Genomic DNA, 9,898 nt, shown 5'->3' with positions numbered 1-9,898 from the left:
TCTGCCCTTGCAGAGGCCATTTCCTCTGATGGGAACGTCCTTGCCCACCTCCCTCTTACCAGCCTAGCAAGTGCTTCCCCCAGGTGCCTGGACACGTCCCTCGTCTCCTCACCCCCAGGCCTCATTTCCCTGTGTATATATCTCACAGCACATGCGTCATCACCGCACGGCAATCATTCATTCATTCATTCATTCATTCATTCAGGGCGAGAGCACAGGTACAGTGCTTAGCACAATGGTGGGCACAGATAAGTGCTTAAAAAAGTTCCCCCTTTATCACGAATATCATTCATTCACTCGATGTTTACTGAGTGTCTCAGGCTTTATGCAGTTCGCTGAGACCCCAGCGGTGAACTAGACGTTCGCAGCCCCTGACCATCCCCACTCCCACCCGCGCCTGAAGTCAAGCTCTCATCTCCAGCGTGGGCGGTGCGGCGGCTGCGGGCGCCGCCCGGCGCTGGGACTACAAGTCCCAGAGGGCGCCGCGGCGGCGGCGGCGGCGGGAGGCCTGCGCGCATGCGCGACGTGGGGGCGCCAGTGCGGCGGCGGGCGGGGCCGGCGGGGCGCTGCCTTTAGGGCGGAGCCGGCGCCCGCTCGCCTCAGTCGGCCGTGGGCAGCGGACGGTCCGGCTTCGGCTCCCGCGTCCCTCGCGCCCCTCGCGCCCGCCCGCTCTCGCGCCTTCGCGGTCTCCTCGCGTCCCTGCGGCCCGAGCGCGGCGCCATGTCGGAGCCCGGCGGCGGCGGCGGCGAGGACGGCTCGGCCGGCCTGGAGGTGTCGGCCGTGCAGAACGTGGCGGACGTGGCGGTGCTGCAGAAGCACCTGCGCAAGCTGGTGCCGCTGCTGCTGGAGGACGGCGGCGACGCGCCCGCCGCGCTGGAGGCGGCGCTGGAGGAGAAGAGCGCGCTGGAGCAGATGCGCAAGTTCCTGTCGGACCCGCAGGTCCACACGGTGCTGGTGGAGCGCTCCACGCTCAAAGGTGCGCGGCGGGCCGGGCCGCTTTGTCCGCGCCCAAGATGGCCGGGCGGGCGGCGGCCGCGCCGGTCACATGAGCGCGCGCTTTCGCGTCGCCGCGGCCGGCCGCGGGCAGGGTCGGGCGCGGCCACGCCCGGGGGATGCGGGCCCGGCCCGGGCGGCCGCGCCAAGGTCACGGCCGGACCCCCGCCCCGCCCCGCCCTGCCCCGCCCCGCGCGGCCGGCCCCGCAGGCCCCGGCCCGGGCGCGGGTGACAGCTGCCCGCTGGGTGTGGCCGCGACGCCGAGCCGCCCCCGGGGCTGCCGCGGCGCTGGGCCGCGCTCGGGCCGGGGCCTCGCCGCAGCCGCCGGCTCCTGCTGGGCTGCTGGGCTGTTGGCAGGGCCGCGAGTGGCCGGGCTGCTCCGCCCCGCAGACCCTCCTTCCTGGGCCCGAGAGGCCCCTGCCGCCGAGGCCGCTTCTCTCTCACTCCGGGCCCTGGAAGCCCCTCGCTGTGCTTTTCGCTCGCCGGCTCGCAGGGTGTGGTCGTGACCCGCGGGGTACTGTGCAGGCAGGATGGAAGCCCCGGACTGCCTCCGTCCAGGCGCCGCTCGGTGGCCTTTTGCCATCTCGTTGCGGTCATTTTCAATGAAAGGGCCTGTGTTTGTCATGTGCCCGTGTTCTTACAGCGTGGGTCATCGGCCCAGGGCTTTGTCCTTTTCCTGGGCGGGGACCGGGCTCCTGGACTGCAGCAGACCGGCTGCTCTAGGCCCCAGAGCAGCGGTGAGGCAGGCGGCCGGGGCGCGGTCAGGGAGCCCTTGGAGGGCAGGTGTGGGGAGTGGTTCCCGGCTCCGCGATTCTGGAGCGTCCTGCGGGGTGGGAGATGGTCCGTCTTGTGGAAAGGGCCGGCGGTCAAGCTGTGTCTCAGTCTGCCTTGTTTGTGTGCTTGAGTGGTCTGACCTTGGCTGTACGTGTTCGTTTTTTAATTGTGCAGTTTAGGCACCGAAAATAGGTGGTTTCCACCTTAGGTTTTAATTTTTTTATGGAAAAGCTTGGTAAGTTTCGTTTTTGTTTCCAGAGCACCCATTGGTATTCATCTTTCAGAAATCTTAGAATTTGAACTTCATTAAAATTACCGGGGCTAATTATTCTTAGCATGCTTTCTAGAACAAATCATCTCTCCTTTTCTTTGTGGTCAGATTATTTTCTCAGCACGTGAATGTGCAGGCATCTGGATCCTGGCTCCATAATGACTTGCACTTTTGAAAGTTGTCTGAGGAATGAGACAATCTAAAACTGAAATCCTATCTCATTCTTGTATTTATAAACTGGTGTGTGTCTGAATCCTTCAACGTGTCATATATTCCTCGTGCAGAAGTCTAAGGGGAGACTGACTTGTAAGCACCTGCTACATGAGCATGAATTGGGCGAAAGTCCCAGCCCAGGTCACTTGGTAGGAGGGCTTGCTTCCGAGTGATTATTAGGAGTTAATTTGACATATGTTTGTTTATTTATTTTAAAGATTTATGTATGCATCCAAGAGCTGGAGTGTAGGCCAGAGATGCAGGGGCGTGAGAGGATTCACCAGAGACAGAGTGAGGAGCAGAACAGGCAGATCCACTGAAATTCATTGCTGAGGGGAGCAGCGGGGAAACTGGAGAGGTCTAATGCGCCATGTGGGTCAACTCCTTGGGGGGGGGGGGTGTCGAACTCATGCCTCAGTGGCTGCCTATGGCGCCTAAACTTAACCCCTTGCGCCACCAGGGAGGCCGACATTTGTATATTTAATCAATTATGATCATCTAGTAAATTAAAGTGAAAAGGTAGAATTGCATGTTAATATGGAAAACAAATCTAAATTATTTAAGCTGAATAAGGACCACAGGCAACAGTGAAGTCGTATAATTTATCTAATGAACAGGGGAAAGTGCTTCAGTTTTCTCCCCCTCTTTTTTTAAGAAAGAATTTTCTGTGCTTGTTTCAGCAGCACAAATACTAAAATCAGAACAATATATTCATAGAAAGAATTTTCCAAAATCTTGTAATTGAATTCAGAATTCTCTTTAAACATGAAGGTCAATCTCTATATCAATTTTTAATTATCTCAGCTAATACAGACCTTTTTTTTTTTTTTTGGTCAAAGTATAACAGTCCTTAAAGTATAAAATAAAGGTTGCAAATTTAGCAGTGTATTTTGATGGTGAAGAATTAAAGAGTTGGCAGAAAGGGGAATGTTAAATTATTGTTCCTCATTGTAAAAAGAGAATGCCCCTTTTCTGTAATCCTTGGCCTAAAGGGAATTAATTTCTTCACGGTGTACTTGTGGAACCATGCCCAGTAGATGCTGGTCACAGGCATTTTGCTGATGGTTTTTTTGGTACTGCATTTTATGCACCAAAAGTGCGTTTGGGGCTGTTGAGTCCCGTGGAGAGGTTGGTGGGAACCGGGAATGGGCCGGGTGCTCCTGTGCTGCTGTTGGGGCTGGAGGTCCTGGAACTTGACTCTGAGCCCCAGCTAGTGACCTCTCGGTCGCTCTGGCCAGTTGGGATCGGATGCTTTTTGTTTTTTTTCACACCTTGGTCTCATAGCCTGGGCATTTGTCTCCAAGACTGAAGACAACCACTGCCTTTAGTCAATGGCTTCATTTAATCCCGCCTTCTAGCCTTTCCTGAGATTTGGGGTGTAGGCAATAGGGGTTTGCCATGGGACTCAGCTTACTGGAGAGAGTCACGGGGAATGTTTTTGTGGATTTAAAACTCTTTTCTGAGGGTGAAGAAACATAAAGGGTTGATGGCTAAAATGTATTCATCTGTCCTTGGCTTAGCCCCCCCCCCACCCCCCCCCCCCGCAGTGGTTCACAAAATGGTTAATGAGTGAATGGGAAGAGTTTTGTGACCTGGCACTATCTTGATGGTTTTGGAACACAAGACTAGGAGTCCCTGAACCTGGGTTCTGACGTCCTGTTGTGGCGCTCTGGGCAGGACAGCCCATCGCACCCGGGAGCCAGCCTGGCGCAGAGGTGTGGCTTTTGCTCAGGGAGGAAAGCAGCCAAGGCTTATTAATTAAAAAGTAAAGGTGGGAGGAGATTCTGTTCATCAGCATCATAGAGTATCAGGCTGGGAGCAGCGGGCAGGATAGAGTTAGTCTCGCCGCCTCTGCTGTGAGGAAGTCTGAAGGACCCAGTCAGTCAGGAAAAAAAAATGTTTTAAGGAAGAGCCTGAAATCTGAAAACGAATTTCTCTCTTCAATTCCTTGGTATCTGGGAAAAGAGTATTTGTTTTCATTTCATATCAGTTAAATCTTTTGTATTTGTACCAACCTTAAACAGTATTAAGTTCCTTGGGCATTAATAACTTTAGTTTTTTAATTCATTTTTTCCCCCTAAAGTAGCACAATGTGGCATTGACTGACTGTCTTCATGTTCCTAACAGTGTTGCAATTGGAAATCTTCAGGTTGCAGAGAAAACTGGGACTTTGTCCCCAAGGTCTCAGCTTTGCACTGGAGCAGGGAGTGGCCAAGGCAGAGAAGTCAGTTCTCCCTCAGAAGGCGGGAGAATGGACATGGGGATGGCAGGGGAAAAACTAAATAAAGCACTGCATGAGGGGACGGGGGCAGCAGTAGAGTGCTCCGCCAGAATGATGTGTTAGGGTGGTAGGGGTTTGAAAGGCCAAGATGAAAGCTAAGAGTCAGGAACATGTAATGAGCGACTTGGTGGTGTGGGGGGGCTAAAGGACAGGGCCTGCGGCCTTTGCTGGACTCGCAGTGACCTGCCCTGGCTGAGAGTGTGGCTAGACGAGCTTCTGGAGAGCGGGCGAGGGCACGGCCATGGAGCAGGCGCAGGGTGGCCTCCCGCTCCCATTTGCCAGTTTACCAGACGAATGAGAAAACCCCATCTAGTGAGGCCAGGAGGTGAGTCTTGGGGTAACTGAACGTGCATCCGTTATTTTAATACTTCATTAAACAAAGCATAACGCTCTAATTCACAGTGCAGCAGTGAGATCACCCAGAGCCTGAACTACGTCCAAGTCCTTAAACAGAAGTAGACAAAGATTAGTGCTAGATGACATTTTGAACATCTCTGGAAATTTGATAAACTCTAGCGTCCACCCCAGAAGTGCCCACAGGCTGCAGCCATGTGCAGGGGGACTTGCGGCAGCCGAGCTCCCAGGCCTCGGAGCCCTGCTCTGGGTGCTGCCTTTAGTGGACACTGTCAGCCACTTGTGACCAGGCGCTTTGGCAGCATCAGGACACTGATTCACACCTCACTGAAAGTGGTAACCCCTGATAAAACACTCGCTGTGTTGGGTGTGGCTTCTAGTTAGACAGGATTCCTAGCCTCTATTATTAAATTCCTCTGAAAATTTTTAAATGTTTCTGCAGAAGTAGACTGTTAAAATATTGTTATTTGGAAGATATTTGTTTATAACAATATACAGAGTGGCCAAAAGGTTAACTCATTTGATGGCAGTTTGTAAAGCAGTGTCTTGGCTTCCTTAACTTCATAACGGGGTGGGGGGGGGCGGAGGGAGCGGGGGTGATGCTCAAACTTCAATCCAAGATGTAGTCTGTGACTGATTAATAACGACTTCCGTAGTCATCCAAGGAAGTTAGAATCTGGCAGAGCAGCAGAGGGCACATCCCGCCTGCCTCCGTGTCGAGGGTTACGTCATGGGGTGTGCCTTCCTCAGCCCCAGCCTCTGCTGCATTGCAGTGTCCCTGGCGCAGCCCGGAGCCCAGCCAGTCCCTGGGCCGCCCGCCTTAGCAAAAGCAGGCACCGTGGCTGGATGCTGCTGTGGTTGCCGTGTTTTCTGTGTGATTTTATTTGTAGAGATGACTGAATCTACCTGAGTGGAAGAAATTATTCTGTTAGCATACCATATTTTGTTAATGTCAGTAATTTCCTTTGGTGATTTTAGAATGGTACTTTTATTTCCTATGTAGTATTTGGTTGTTTTTTCATGACATACTTTATATAAATCGTCGGCAGCATTATGGCCTCTTCAGAAAATTGAGACACGAGCCCTGCTAGGCCCCCGCCCTGCTAGCAGTGTTAGTTTGGGAATATTTCCTTGTGCCTCTTGTTCACGTGCTTGCAGTGGCAGATCGCAGCTGTGTGTGCTTGGTTCTGGGCAGTGTGACTTAGCTTGTGCTAAATCCTTGTTTCTGTTAGAAAGCAGTTGATTAATTTGTATCTCTGTGTTTAGTTATTTTTTTTTTTAAATATATTTATTTGTTTTTATTTATTTATACAAGCACTGGGTACAGTCAGAAGCGCGGGAGGGTGAGAGAATTCACCAGAGCCAGAGCGGGGAGCAGAGCAGGCAGAAGGACTGAAGTACACTGCTGAGGGGAGCAGTGGGCGGCAGGAGAGGTCTGCGCGCCATGTGGGACTCTCCTCTGGCGGCCAGGGAGCAGCCGGGGATCGAACCGGCACTGCAGAGGCTGCGGGCAGCTTCGCAACCCAGCACTCAACCGCTGCGCCACCGGGGAGGCCCGTTTTAGTTATTTTTTAAAAAACAGCTAGAAAGTAGCTGGCATTCTAGAATGAATGCCTCCCTAAAATTATGCCAGTTTTGGAAGTTACATTCTTATAGAAGTACCAACCTTTTATACTTCCAGAATGAATTTTGTATTCGTCTCATCAAATATAAAATACTAATTAAAACGAATGAGGCAAATAGCTTTTGATCTAACCCTGTACTCCCAGACTTCATAATTTTTGGTATTTAAAGAAACCTTATAGACCTAATTCAGTGTCCTACCTGTTTTACATATCACGAATTTTACATATCCCAGAGGAAGAAAAATGAATTTCCCAGGGTCTCTCTGTAAGTCTGCTGTCTTCAAGGGAAGCAGCTGCACCTAGTGTTTTCGGGCAGCCCTCAGTCATTTTTGCGAATGCAGCTATTCCATGTGGTGTGACACTGCAAAGACAATCTGAGTAGGTTTTGGCATCTAGTGGGTTAGTACTAGATCTAGAAATTTGCGTTATTTTCCATTCTCGCAACATTTTTGTTTGAAATTTTCAATTTTGATTTTTAACTCTTTGGAAACTTGGTTTGTTTGCACCCTGCGCTTCCTGGCTGTTATGCGCCAGCGAGCTTTCAAAGACTACTGCGCAGGGGCTTGCTGCATGGACACCACAGGGCCCGCCTCCGAGGGTTCAGTGGGGTGGTTGCTGCTGTCCTACAGGCCGCTGGTGCTAGGAGAGCAGACGGAGGCCGCGACCTTTGGATCACAGGCTTCCGAATCCTCCCTTGGACCTTTTCCACCTCCTGTCTGGGGGCTGTTTCTCACCTTCCTTACCTGGGAAAGTAGGGACTTAGTGGCGCCAAGCCCTTAGCGCTGTCCTCAGGGCCAGAGGAATGAATGACAAATTCTTAGTAAAATGCCTATCTCATGCTAAGACTTCTGTGCTTGGAGCAGAGGTTCCTCCTGGGACGGAGCAGGGAGTACTGGCTACGAGGCACTGCGCTGCACCTTCTGGGCCGGGCCCTGGCTGTGCCGGTGCATTCTGACTTGCAGACCGGGAAATGAGACACAGACGCTAACGACTTTGCCCAGGACCAGGCAGACAAGTGCCTCATCACAGGTCAGGGGAAATGGTCGGAGGGCAAACTAGATGGGCCACGTGGCAGGAGTTTCAGTGTCAGATTGGAGTGGGCTGAGGCCAGTCTCTCACACTTGGTTTATTAAAAATGCCATGAATTTGTTTTTTTTAATTATTTATACAAGAACGGGGTACAGGCCAGATGTGTGGGCGGATAAGAGGATTCACCACAGTTAGAGCAGGAAGCAGAACAGGCAGACTGATGAAATACACTGCTGAGGGGAGCAGCGGGTGAGACAGGAGAGTTCTGCTCACCATGTGGGTAGCTCCGAGGTTGACAGGGATCGAACTGGCACTGCAGAGGCTGTGGACAGCTTCACAGTGTGGTGCTCAACCGCCTACGCCACCACCAGGGAGGCCTAACACCGCTGTGAATTTGATCAAGTATTTATTGATTTGTAGAGGACGTTGGTGATGAAGGAGAAGAGGAGAAGGAATTCATTTCCTATAACATCAACATCGACATTCACTATGGAGTGAAGTCCAACAGGTGAGTGTGCAAGTGCGTAGTCCCACCACTCCCCTGTGGGGATCCACTGGCAGTCGCGGCCCTTCAGCCCAGACATTAAGAAAACACTCAAAAGATGTCTGCTCTTTAAATTCAGTATGTTATCTTTGATTTCATGTGTTCAAATTAAAAGGATTCTGAGTCGATGTAAAATGTAAAGTATGTTTATTGCCACACCACAGCAACCTTGTTGGATTTGAGTCCGTGTACTTGACATGGCTGATGGTGCTGGCAGGTTGGTCTGGATTTCTACTACTCTCATAACGGGAAGCCTTCTTAGCATTCTTTTCAGGATAAATCCCGGAAGGTAGTGGTACTGGTTCAGAGACAGTGCAGCATTAAAGCTTTTTTTTTTTTTTTTTTTTTTTTTTTTTTTTATTTTATAGAGGCATGTTTTATTTATTTATTTATTTGTTTGTTCATTTGTTTGTTTATACATGCACTGGGTACAGTCAGAAGCGCGGGAGGGCGAGAGAATTCACCAGAGCCAGAGCGGGGAGCAGAACAGGCAGAAGGACCGAAGTACACTGCTGAGGGGAGCAGCGGGTGGCAGGAGAGGTCTGCGCACCATGTGGGACCCTCCTCCGGTGGCCGGGGAGCAGCCGGGAATCGAACCGGCGCCGCAGAGGCTGCGGGCAGCTTCGCAACCCAGCGCTCTACCGCTGCGCCACCGGGGAGGCCCCGCATTAAAGCTTTTAATGTATATTACCACTTCCCCACCTTCCAGAAAAGTTGTGCCAGTTTACACTCCTGTGACATATCTGAATTTATTTATTTTTTTTTTTTAGAGGCATGTTTTTATTTATTTTATTTGTTTGCTTTGTTTATACATGCACTGGGTACAGTCAGAAGCCCGGGAGGGTGAGAGAATTCACCAGAGCCAGAGCGGGGAACAGAGCAGGCAGAAGGACCGAAGTACACTGCTGAGGGGAGCAGCGGGCAGCAGGAGAGGTCTGCGCGCCATGTGGGACCCTCCTCAGGTGGCCGGGGAGCAGCCGGGGATCGAACCTGTGCCGCGAGGCTGCAGGCAGCTTCGCAACCCAGCGCTCAACCTCTGCGCCACCGGGGAGGCCCACATATCTGAATTTAAATACTGTAAATGTTATCATTGAATCTGCATTGGCTTTCTTACACTTTATAATAAGTAGGTTTGCAGTTTACAAAAGAGTTGCCTGAATAGCAAATAGAACTCCAGGTATCAATTAGCATTTGCTACATTCACATAGTATTTTTCCTGAATCATTTGAGTGTTAGTTATGACAGCACACCCCTTTGCCCAAAATACTTCAGTATCTTTCTTTAGAACAAGAACATTCCTGTTGATGGCCTCAGAATAATTTTCAGATGCAGGAAGCAGTGGGGTATGTTGCTATAGGCATAGATGTGCTTGATTATCTCAGTAGTGTCACTGATAGTCATCACACGTGACCGGCACCCAGCGGTCACCGCTGGTTTCCTGTCTCTACTTCAGCCTTTCTGTGTCTGTCATGGCGTTGCTCGATAAGTTCAGACCAGTGATCTTAGGCAACATCCTTCGATTGGGTTTGTCTGGTATTTTTCCTTGATTAGATTCAGCTGTGCATTCTGGGCAGCACTGCTGTTGGGACTGTTCCTTCTCAGCGTAGTTCATCAGTAAGCTCCATCACTCTCTAGAAAATATGAAGTATTGTGTATAAAGTACTCGCCTGGGAATTAGAAAATCCAAACACTAGTTTTCTGCACCTGTTCTGTGTGAGAAACGGCAGTAGGTATGCAGAGAAGTAAAACCAGGCAAAGAAGCTTGTGGCCTTGGGGGAATGAAGACCAGCAGATAGGCAACTAAGTATAATACT

The 9,898-nt window shown here is 51.1% G+C and overlaps 1 protein-coding gene across 1 annotated transcript; it reads left to right on the top strand.

Annotated features, from left to right (window-relative positions):
- The first annotated feature begins 656 nt into the window (after positions 1-656).
- Positions 657-8,405, top strand: LOC119239420 (cytoplasmic dynein 1 heavy chain 1-like). Its single transcript, XM_037503959.2, has 2 exons — positions 657-976; positions 7,961-8,405. Exons 1-2 carry the CDS (start codon positions 721-723, stop codon positions 8,050-8,052), a joined length of 348 nt encoding a protein of 115 aa, XP_037359856.1. The 5' UTR covers positions 657-720; the 3' UTR covers positions 8,053-8,405.
- Positions 8,406-9,898: the final 1,493 nt, after the last annotated feature.

This window comes from Talpa occidentalis, unplaced genomic scaffold (assembly GCF_014898055.3).
Source record: "Talpa occidentalis isolate TD23 unplaced genomic scaffold, MPIMG_talOcc4v2.1 talOcc4.11, whole genome shotgun sequence".
NCBI classification, from domain to species: domain Eukaryota; kingdom Metazoa; phylum Chordata; class Mammalia; order Eulipotyphla; family Talpidae; genus Talpa; species Talpa occidentalis.
Note: the sequence above shows the minus strand (reverse complement) of the source record. Positions and strands in the feature narration are given on the sequence as shown.